The following is an 11883-nucleotide window of genomic DNA, read 5'->3' as shown; positions in this document are numbered from 1 at the left end:
GGAACACCAGTTGCTTTCGCCTAAGATCTTGTTCTAATTGTAAAGTTTTGAGATTTTTTAGAAGACACCCTAAAGGGGAGTCTCTAGGTATTTTGGATTGGGGGTTTCCCATTGCCTTCCTCTCGCCTATAGGCGGAAACGGAAACCGAACTCTACCTGGCTACAAAGCATCCTTTGGAGCCACTAGAGACTGGTGGGAGGCTCCTGGAGCCAGAATGGAGATTACCTCCAGGTGGACATCTCCGTCCTGGACAGGTCTCCCACGGAATGGAATGGAGTTCCTTTGGGCAGACGTCTCTGCCTTTGGGAACTCCCCTGTGGGTCACCTGGTGACTGGAAAAAAAACCTTGGGCCTGCGCAGGACTTCTGGCCAAGGAGTATGAGAGGGAGGCAAAAGGTACTCACCCCTAGGAGACTTGGAGGTGTGGAAAGCGACGTCTAGGTCCTGGTCTGTCCGCGGTGTGGAAGGAGGAGGCTCCTCGGACCTTGGGGGGCCCTGAGGAGGGGTCTCCTCCTGGGTTCGGCACCAACTGATTTGCTTTATGTGACCACCAGAGCCGGCGCCACAGGAAAAGGCAAGTAGGCAAGATAAAAAGGAAACTATATTACGTAGCCAATGTAAAGAAAGAGGAAGCGAGGTTCACCGGTCTCCAGCGGCGGAGGCCGAGGAAGTCGCTCCGGCGTTCTCAGGCGAGGTTCCTGGGTCCCGTGTATGAGGAGGGGCCGAGGAAGTTCGCGCCACGTGCCTGCCGGAGCGGCTTTTATGTTTTGGGCCTGGGAGTGGCGGGGGCGGTAGGCGGGATGCGGACAGGTCGAGGGCCGTGCGGTGGGCGCGGCCAGGTAGGTTTCGGTCTCCTCGGTCGGAGGTCATGCAGCGCCTGCGCAGTTGACCTGTGCCTTTCCCGGGCGTGGGAAAGTTGGTGATGAAGAACCCGGAAGTACGCCATCTTAGTCACCTTTGTTCTTTGTTTCCCTCTCCCTCCCTCCAGACAATTATTGTTTAGTAATATTAGTCATCTTTCATGGATTTTCAGTGGTGTTTACCTGGAATTCATACATACTAGGCTCATCTAGAATTCAACATGGATCTTCAAATTTCAGCTTACCTATCACTTAAGTCTGAGAAATCACTGGTGACTTTCATTTCCCCAGCCCATCCCCCAAGGATGTTCCAATGGCACCTTGGACTTCCCCCAAACTAGTGCTTATCTAATGGCATTGTAATTGCCTGGTTATTTCTCTGTCTCCCTCTACCAGTTTCCAGGCTTTCTACGAGCAATGCCATGTCTGTTTTATAGTCTCCTGTACTCCCATTGCCTAGGACAGTGCCTCACACATAGAGGGTGCAAAATAAATCTTGAATAAGTTAATGAGTAAACAGAAAACATTTTCTCAGTAAGCTTTAAGAAAAATAGTGGTTGGTGGATTTAAAAGGTCTGTCCATTCACTTTGCCTTATGGCAAAGCTGAAGTCTAAAGCTTTGAGAGGATCAGAAGGAGCTAAAGACAAGACAAATGCTAAACACTGGCATTGTCTGTCTTTCTCTCAATCAGAAGTCTTAGTTAAGTAGCCCACAAATTTATTGTTCCTTATAATGACTATGAAGCCCTTTGAAGTGCCTTTTGAGTAATCAAAAGAGACATTCCAGTCAGCAGAATATTACTTTGAATGCTTATCATTTTTAATTTGTGTTTATGTTCTTTGGAAATTGACCTTTACTATGTAGAATGTACTATAGCATTTTACTAAACAAAATATCTGATTAAATAACTCACTATTCACTAGTCATATAATATTACAGTGAGTTTATTAGTGTTTCCTACTGGAGAAATCATGAAGCCATTGTTAACCACACAGTGAAATCATCTCAGCTGGTCATTAAGCTCTGCCTCCTTCCAACCTCTAGTGACACACAGAAATCTGTAAACCCTCCAAGTTCTAGAAGCTCCATTTAGTGGCTACACAGTGAGAGAACTTACCAGGCTTATTATGCATAAGTAACTTGGCCCTTTCTGATCCCAGAGGGTAATTAAGTGGACAGTAGTCAGATGGATTGAAGAATGGACTTTTCTGCCTAGTAGAGTTTCCATATATACCACACATATAATACCAATTTTCAGAGAATTGGAATGCACATGAACAAAGAAAAATTCCTTTGGCTTAAAGAATATTTTTGAATCAGTTACACAATTCAGCACTCTCAGTATTGGAGATTGAGCTGACACCATATTAGGCTTAGGACTTTCCCTGGAAGTTGATTTAACCATTTATCTTTGTCTCATAAAATTAAACAGCAGATTGTGGCCAAAAAACATCCAGTATTTCAGTTTTCTTGTTGCTAGGGCTATAGATGAAGAAAATGTTATGACTGCTTTCCAAAGCTTATATTCTGAAAGATGTTTCATTTTTTATATAGAAATAATAAAAATGTAGGTGGCCTCAACAGCTGTAATTTTAAAAAATTAAGTACAGAGATGCCTTCTGCCAACATTTGAAATTGGCATTCTACACAGCCAAAAACTCTGATCTTCACTGTTATCTAATTTGGGATTTTAGCTACTATTTGCAGGCTATTAAGCACCACATCTGGACTCTCAGTGATTACATCAGGATGCCCCTGTTCCTTCAGTATTGATCAGTAGCGTCTTTTTCCCCTCACAGGTGATAAATTTATAAGTAACTATCCAGGCTGCCCCAGCTTTAGGCAATTGTCTTCTTAAGAATTATAGTATTTATTCATTAGAGGATAATAAGACAAGGGAAGAAGTCAAATAATTTCACCTATAATTTGCAGTGGTTTCATACAGAGTAATGCTCCACAAAGAAAAGAGCCTGCAGTTCAGATATTATATAATATCCCCTACTTTGCATGGGATGTTGTGAATAATTTTTTTACAAGATGTGCTTTATTTATGAGCAGGTCTCTCCATAGAAAGAGCTTGTTAGGGCTTAATGCTGATGAATGGAGACAGCACCATTCACACTTCCAGGTTATGGTCTGTCAGTACTTTCATTATATGCACTAATTTACAGTGATTTATTTATTTTCTCCCAAATGTAAAAATGTGCTCCAAGCTAAACATGCTGTCTGGGCATCTGAGGCTGATGTTTTCCTTGGTGCAGGGGGATATTTAAATTCAGATTTAAAGTAAGGGGACTCAAGCTATTGTGTGTTTTCTTCCCGCTTCCACCTCCACCTGCCTCGCATCACTGCCTAACCTTGTGGTAATATCGGAGATCTCTATATTTTTACTTGCTTTGAAAATGAATTCTGGTTCAAAATTTTTAAACCTGGAAGTGGTTTTCTTAGTACGCCTTAGATCTTTCAATCTTTTCTCATCCAGAGACTGTACCTTTGATTGTGTTTTAAGTGCTAATGAAAATGCTGTCAGTGAGCACATCAATGAACATGACCGTTGGAACAAATTATGCCCACAACATTGGTTACCAAGTTTTGGAGATCTGGGCACAACAATATCAAAATTGGAAAGTAAATTGAATCTGCAGATCTTGCTAGCCCCAGTTGGCTTTATGTGATCTGAAATCACTCACATGCCCATCTCCAAAGAATAAAGCTTAAAATATATACTGGGAATGTGTCACCTCCTTTCACTCATTCTGACAAGCAGTAATATATCTACTGCATCATCACTATCCCTGGGTTATAACAATAAGCATTATGGGAGGGGAAACCTCCCCAAATGATGGACAAATATTATTCTCTTTTTCCTGCCTGGGGTTTCCAATTTGATTTTTACCCTCAGTGAAAATTAAATAACCCTTAAACTTCACCAGCAAAGAGGTTGCAAAATTGTTGTTTGGGGAATTTATGTGTTGGTAGGTTGATTGGTTGGTAAGGGAAGGCAAATGAGAGGAAAATATGTACATATAAAATATGCCTAGGTACATTTATGAAGCACCTATCACATAGTTTCCTCAAAGCCTTTTCTACTATTTCTTTTTCAACTCCAAACATAAGTGTAACCCAATCAAAGTTAATTAAAGCTTCTCAAGGAAAAAGAAGTATATTTGGAATTTGGACCATGATAAAAGAAGTTGCTACACAAATATATGAAAGGAAAATATTCCACAAACTGTCAGCAGAATAAGCCCTGAAGGCAAATAGTGAGTATTTAATAAGCCTAGACTTATTTCAAAGGGCACTCATCTGTGGAACTCAACTGACATGAACAGAGAGAAAGAAGTTCACAGTGTTTAGATCTTCACAAAAAGTAAAAGTAAGAACACTGTGTAAAGTCCCAGATTATCCTCCCTGGATCATCCTAAACTTTGCACTCTGATGGGATGAGAAGTGTGGTAGTCAAAGAAAAGAATTGTCCTCCCTGATATCAGCAAAGAGATGTAAAGACCTTCCCACATATACTAGTTAAGAATACATTTATTTCTCTATACCTTTTGTGAACCTGCTCAAATTTTTAGAGGATCAGATCCTCTAGGTTTACTACCTCCTCAGAAGAGCAACACTTCATTTTATTTTTAATATCCTTAACTTACTAAAGTTCCAGAGTATTCCTCTTAGTCTTAGTTTCAATGTCACCAGATTCTTTGTCCTTATACCCTCACAGAGCCTAGCATAGTGAGTCACTATGATTTAGAAATCATAGTGCTTAGTAAATGATTCATGATTTCGTACATGTCGAGCACAACTCCTGTCAGCCTTTCCGTCTCCAGACTTGAGTCTTGAGTCTTGATCTTTCAGTCTATCCCCTTAAGACAGCCAAATTTGAAATTTTATACTCAGCAATATTTAATATAGTGGTCATAGAAGGTGATTCTAAATAATAGGTCTGTCACAAACCACACCAAATTTTAAGCAATCAAGAAATTGATGTTGCCAAAACACAAAAATAACAGGCAGAAGTTCCCTCTTGGTTCATCCTCACCCAAAATGTTCTGGAGATTAAATAATTGTTCATATGCCATCATCATTTAACCTTCCCCAGTCTTAAAAGTCTTTTTATAAACCACCTTAAGGGTCCTTATGCTTCTAAAAATCATAAAGGGATTTATGGACATGGAAATCCCTTGTTTGGACATGATGGTTTCCTTGGAGAACTCACCAAAACATAGATGACTTTAGAAGTATTCAGGGGACATTAAAATGAATTTGTAACTTTTATAGATGTTAACAATTAATACTTCATGAGGAACATCAGGATTAATCAAAGTATACCATAAAGCCAAGTCTTAATATTAACTTTCTGCCAATGAATTAGTTCATCTAAAAGCAGTTTTATTAAGTTGGGTTTATGAAATGACTCTAGATGAGTTCACATTTTGCCAGAAAATTCATATGTGTGTGTGTGTGTTTGTGTGTTGTGTTGTGTTAAAAGGACATGCTTGCTAGCACAGAAATTCTGACTTTAACATCCATTCAATGAGTTTCACCAAACCTAAATAAAGGGAAGTGAGGAAAAGACTGAATTGTAGACTAGTTTGAAAAATGCCATGTGGTTATTTTCAAGAGCACTGTCAAAAGCACTGAGGGAAATAGGAGTAGAGCCATATGTTCTTAAAGTGTATCTGATACTTTTTATATGTATTATTTCATATGATATAACAACCTAGGGCCGGGCCTGCTATCTCACGCCTGTAATCCCAATAGTTTGGGAGGCCAAGGCAGGTGGATCACCTGAGGTCAGTCTGAGACCAGCCTGACTAACATGGTGAAAACCTGTCTCTACTAAAAATACAAAAAATTAGCCAGGCGTGCTGGCGGGCGCCTATAATCTTAGCTACTTGGGAGACTGAGGCAGGATAATCGCTTGAACCCGGGAGGCGGAGGTTGCAGTGAGCCGAGATTGCACCATTGTACCCAGCCTGGGCAACAAGAGCAAAACTCCCTAAAAAAAAAAAAAACAATAACAACAAAAAACAAGATATAGAGTAACCAGCTCATCCTGGTTTGTCAAGGATGGTCCTAGCTTTAAAACTGATCTCTGCCTCAGTTACAGCCAAACCAGAGCAGTAGATCACTTTAGCTAAATAAGGCAGATGACCCTGTCCCTATGTTACCAAAGAGGAGTCTGAAATTTGCAAATGAATGACTCAAAGTCACACATTAGTTGTAAGTGGGGTATTCAGTATTAGAACCCAAGCCTTCGAACTGCTATTATAATAAAAATTTTAAGAAACCAGGCTGTAATTAACACAGTGTGTAAAAACTGAAAATTTTATCAGCTTTTATCTTTTCTAGAAACTTAGCCATTCCCTTTGTGATACTATATTTTTGCTCTCCAACCCCCCTTAATAGATAATGTGGAGAAAAAACTCAGCCCAGTTTATCAGAGTTATTACAAACTCCCTTTTAACAAAGTCTGAATTGATAAAAATAATTATAATGCTTTTCAAGTCAGTTATTTGCTAATGCAGTCATGAAAATAAGCAGCAGCGTATGCATCAGCACCCTAAAAGAAATGTAATATACATGATCTCCCTGTCTTTTCCCCACTTATCTTAAAGATGATTTTAATTGTGGGGCAAGCAAGTATCAAGGGGTGGAAATGTAAAACTGGACAAAACAAAATTATTAGACCTGGCTTTATCTCTGCATGTGACTTTTTGTCATTTCTTCTCAATACACAAAGAAGTGAATGTATGCCCCAACAAACCTCTCCCATTACTGTCCTGTCTGTGCTGAGCAGAACTTAATCTATATGTCTTTAAAATGCCTTTCCATTGCTATAGCTTTTTTCAAAATACAGAACTTAGTACAAATGTGGTTCACTAGACTACTAATGCTTATTTGCTCTTTCCCAACAGGCATCACAGTTGATAGGCATGGATTCATTTACTTTGTGGATGGGACTATGATTCGCAAAATTGATGAGAATGCTGTGATCACAACTGTAATCGGCTCAAATGGTCTGACTTCCACACAACCACTGAGCTGTGACTCAGGAATGGACATCACTCAGGTAGGCACCACTGGTTTTCAAGTGTTATCGTCATTTGGCATCATGGAAATGGATAACAATTTTCTCATGTAGAAATTAGTTAGAATGGAAGCCTGGTATATCTGTTATAACACCAGATAGCAGAAGTTTCTGTTTATGTAAGTTACTTTTTTCCTCATTAGAAAAGCTTAGTTGGGAGAAAATGGTAAGCAAAGATGGAAGTAACGTCAGGTAGAATATTAACATACAATTAAGTAAAGTCTCTCAAACTTGAATTAATCAGAAGGTAAGGCCAATCTCATTTATTGAATATTTCTAAGATATGTAATTCTATTATTTTTAAATGAAACAGTGACTGAAATTTAGAAAAATAGTGACTATGAAGGCTCTTTAGACATCTTTTTTAATGAATATATGAGCATGTTGTTATTCACGTGTATATAAATAGCTATTTCTAGGGTGTTTGGAAGTTTTCTTAAGTAAAAGCAACATCCCCTCTGAGATCTATTTTACTGTTATTTAGGAAATCTGTTTTTTGGGGTTTTGTTTTGTTTTGTTTTGTTTTGTTTTTTAAGCCAATGAGGACAAAAGAAAATTCCGTGTAGCTCTCATCTGGGTCAAAAATTCTGATTTTACCACAATTCTACAAAATCAGTATTAGACATTTAAAGAGATTATAGAGCATACAGCATAGTCCCAACATTCAGTGTCTGACTTTCTTAGTCTGCAGAAACAAAAAATGAAGGAAATAGATTAGACAGTCCTCAAACCTTCCAGCTCTAACATTCCATAAATTTGTGACCCTAATAAAGTAGATTATTAAATAATCTTTTCAAAAAAATTAAAGTGGATGTTGAGAGTTTTCAAATTGATTAGCGTATCAGAGAGGATGGTCTTGGCTGCAAGTAATAAAATACTTGTCTAAAAGTTGTTTAAACAATAAGGTTTAATTATCTCACATAAAGAGATGTCCAAAGATAGCAAAGATGCCAGCAGATTTCCTTCTTGTGTCACATTGGCCAGAATTGAATCACATGCCCATGCCTTCACCAGTCACTGGCAAAGGGGAAATGGGATTACATAGTGGATTCAGACCCTCTAGAAGTGGGTCCCCTTCCCTGAGCACATTGCTACCTGATTCTTAAACCGAAATCAGAGTTCTGTTAGCAAGGAGTAAAGGGTTGCTACTGGGGAGGCAATGAGCAGTGTCCCCCACAGTTATGATATTCCTGTTGCTTCATTTGTCATACCACCTAAAACCTAGAAAAACAAGGTAAATGTATTAGTCCATTTTTACACTGCTGATAAAGACATATCCGAGACTGGGCAATTTACAAAAGAAAGAGGTTTATTGGACTTACGGTTCCCCATGGAGGGGAGGCCTCACAATCATGGTGGAAGGCAAGGAGGAGCAAGTCACGTCTTACATGGATGGTGGCAAGCAAACAGAGAGCTTGTGCAGGGAAACTCCCATTTTTAAAACCATCATATCTCATGAGACTTATGCACTATCATGAGAACAGCTCAGGAAAGACCCGTCCCCATAATTCAATCACCTCCCACCAGGTTTCTCCCACGACATGTGGGAATTGTAGGAGTTACAATTCAAGATGAGATTTGGGTGGGGACACAGCAAAACCATATTAGTAAGTAAAAGGAACACACCCCTAAGAAATCTTGCTTTAGTCATTGACCCTAAGATCTCCTGCCACCTCCACCCACCTTGAGCATACATCTCTATAAAACACTAGCTTATTTAGGATTTCTTCTTCTCTATGTGCCCTTGCCCTGCCCCAGAAACTCAGGAAATGTTCATATGTAGTCAACTACAAAAGTGAAATGGGGAGTTGGGCCTGGAAAACTGACAAAATGAACAAACCCTTTTTAATAGAGATTTGAATGGATCAGGCTATCAAGTCCTAGAATGGTCTAACTTTCCATGATTCAAAATGCTGCAGAAGGCAAGGAAAAGGAGCATTATTTATGGCAATAAAGAAGGGTGTGAATGTATTTGTACAGAGGAGGGGGGAGAGAGAAGATGCACATGTATGATTCACTTGTGGGATATTTTTAACTTAAAATAGGGCACTTAGTATTGCAATCAGTCAACTCTAAACAACTTTTCTGTTTCTATGTAGAAAAGTTATGTTGAAAGAGAATTCTTTGTCTTAGTAGAGCAAACATATGATCATCATCACCATGAGAAGGGTTCTTTTTCACATGACACTTTCCAAACATAATTCCCACCATAAAATCTCACCCTTTTCAGGTTGGGATGTACAATGCAGCCCACTGAAAAGAAGCCCTGGTAACCAGGAGAAAGAAACTTTTCTCTATGGCATTTCATCCCAAGCCTCAGTTTCTCTGAAGTACCCTCTTTCCCCTTTCTTTACACAACTTTAGCTTTAGAGATATAGTAGAATCTTTTGGAGGCAAGGGAGGTTGTGTGGTATGAGAAGGGGACGGTAGAAGCCAGCAGGATTTACCAGGAAAGAAAGTAGATTTTATGTACAGATTATTTGGCCAGTAACTCTGCTGCTATCCACCATTTCCTGTTCTGTGCCTGAGACACACTAAAAAGTAACTCCAATTTGTCCACCCAGACTGGCTTAGAACAAGGATACTGTATTGATCAGTGTCCAGATTATCACTCTCTACCTTTATTAGAGGCCTACTTCTCATGGCCCCTTTCCTCAAGTCTGAAAGTACCTCTGCCAGTCCAAATCCCATTCTCCATCCTCCTCACACCTCACCTCTTCCATGGGAACCTTCCTTGATGGCTCTAGTCCTCACTGTTGCTTCATTCCCTTACTGGAATTTAGTATCACCATGCTTAAATGTAATTTGATCTTTGTTGGCAAACTGTGCATCCAACTGGTCTCCCACAGTAGACTATGTGTTCCTGGAACATGCATAGGAAGGGCTCAACAGGTACAGTTAACATCTATACCTGAACCAAAAGGACATAATGGTGAAAAGAATATGAAAGAGTAGTGAGAGATGAAGCTAGAAAGGTAAGTGAGGGTGAAACGGTGAAGGTCCTTATAAGCATAATGAAGTTTATACTGGACAATGAGGAGACAATAACAGCGTTAAGAAGGGAAATGCAGATTTCTGCATTTCCAACTGAGGTACCGGGTTCATCTCACTGGGGTGTGTCAGACAGTGGGTGCAGGACAGTGGGTGCAGCCCACCCAGTGAGAGCTGAAGCAGGGCGAGGCATCACCTCACCCGGGAAATTCAAGGGGTAAGGGAATTCCCTTTCCTAGCCAAGGGAAACCGTGAAACACAGCACCTGGAAAATCAGGTCACTCCCACCCTAATACTGCACTATTCCAAGGGTCTTAGCAAACAGCACAGCAGGAGATTATATCCCACACCTGGCTCAGAGGGTCCCACGACCACGGGGCCTCCCTCATTGCTAGCACAGCAGTCTGAGATCTAACTGCAAGGTGGCAGCAAGGCTGGGGTAGGGGTGCCCGCCATTGCTGAGGCTTGAGTAGGTAAACAAAGCAGCCTGGAAGCTTAAACAGGGAGGAGCCCACTGCAGCTCAAGGAGGCCTGCCTGCCTCTGTAGACTCTATCTCTGGGGACAGGACATAGGCAAACAAAAGGCAGCAGAAACCTCTGCAGATTTAAATGTCCCTGTCTGACAGCTTTGAAGAGAGTAGTGGTTCTCCCAGCACAGAGTTTGAGATCTGAGAAGAGACAAACTGCCTCAAGTGTGTCCCTGATCCCTGAATAGCCTAACCAGGAGGCACCCCCCAGTAGAGACAGACTGACACCTCACACGACTGGGTACCCCCCTGAGACAAAGCTTCCAGAGGAATGGTCAGGCAGAAACATTTGCTATTCAGCAATATTCACTCTTCTGCAGCCTCTGCTGCTGATACCCAAGCAAACAGTGTCTGGAGTGGACCACCANACAAACTGCCTCAAGTGTGTCCCTGATCCCTGAATAGCCTAACCAGGAGGCACCCCCCAGTAGAGACAGACTGACACCTCACACGACTGGGTACCCCCCTGAGACAAAGCTTCCAGAGGAATGGTCAGGCAGAAACATTTGCTATTCAGCAATATTCACTCTTCTGCAGCCTCTGCTGCTGATACCCAAGCAAACAGTGTCTGGAGTGGACCACCAGCAAACTCCAACAGACCTGCAGCTGAGGGTCCTGACTGTTAGAAGGAAAACTAACAAACAGAAAGGACAACCACACCAAAACCCCATTTGTATGTCACCATGATCAAAGACCAAAGGTAAATAAAACCACAAAGATGGGGAAAAAACAGAGCAGAAAAGCTGAAATTTCTAAAATCAGAGCACCTCTCCCCTCCAAAGGAACGCAGCTCCTTGCCAGCAATGGAACAAAGCTAGACAGAGAATGACATTGACAAGCTGAGAGAAGAAGCCTTCAGATGATCAAACTTCTCCAAGCTAAAGGAGGAAGTTCGAGCCCATCACAAAGAAGCTAAAAACCTTGAGAAAAGATTAGAAAAATGGCTAACTAGAATAACCAATGTAAAGAAGTCCTTAAATGACCTGATAGAGCTGAAAACCATGGCACGAGAACTACATGACAAATGCACGAGCTTCAGTAACCAATTCGATCAACTGGAAGAAAGGGTATCAGTGATTGAAGATCAAATGCATGAAATGAAGCAAGAAGAGAAGTTTAGAGAAAAAAAGAGTAAAAAGAAATGAACAAAGCCTCCAAGAAATATGGGACTATGTGAAAAGACCAAATCTATGTCTGATTGGTGTACCTGAATGTGATGGGGAGAATGGAACCAAGTTGGAAAACACTGTGCAGGATATTGTCCAGGAGAACTTTCCCAACCTAGTAAGGCAGGCCAACATTCAAATTCAGGAAATACAGAGAATGCCACAAAGATACTCCTCAAGAACAGCAACTCCAAGACACAAAATTATTAGATTCACCAAAGTTCAAATGAAGGAAAAACTGTT

At 40.7% G+C, this 11883-nt stretch overlaps 1 protein-coding gene across 1 annotated transcript in view; it reads left to right on the top strand.

Annotated features, from left to right (window-relative positions):
* TENM1 (teneurin transmembrane protein 1) overlaps window positions 1-11883 on the top strand; it is a gene marked incomplete at its 5' end in the record, with an annotated part of 175605 nt that overhangs the window by 73305 nt on the left and 90417 nt on the right. Inside the window, one exon of the mRNA XM_017848745.1 lies at window positions 6784-6938. Within this exon, the coding sequence (XP_017704234.1) occupies window positions 6784-6938 (155 nt within the window). The remainder of the gene's footprint in view (window positions 1-6783; window positions 6939-11883) is intronic.

This window comes from Rhinopithecus bieti, unplaced genomic scaffold (genome assembly GCF_001698545.2).
Source record: "Rhinopithecus bieti isolate Rb0 unplaced genomic scaffold, ASM169854v2 scaffold_32100, whole genome shotgun sequence".
Lineage (NCBI taxonomy): Eukaryota > Metazoa > Chordata > Mammalia > Primates > Cercopithecidae > Rhinopithecus > Rhinopithecus bieti.
This window is presented reverse-complemented; position numbering and strand designations above follow the sequence as displayed.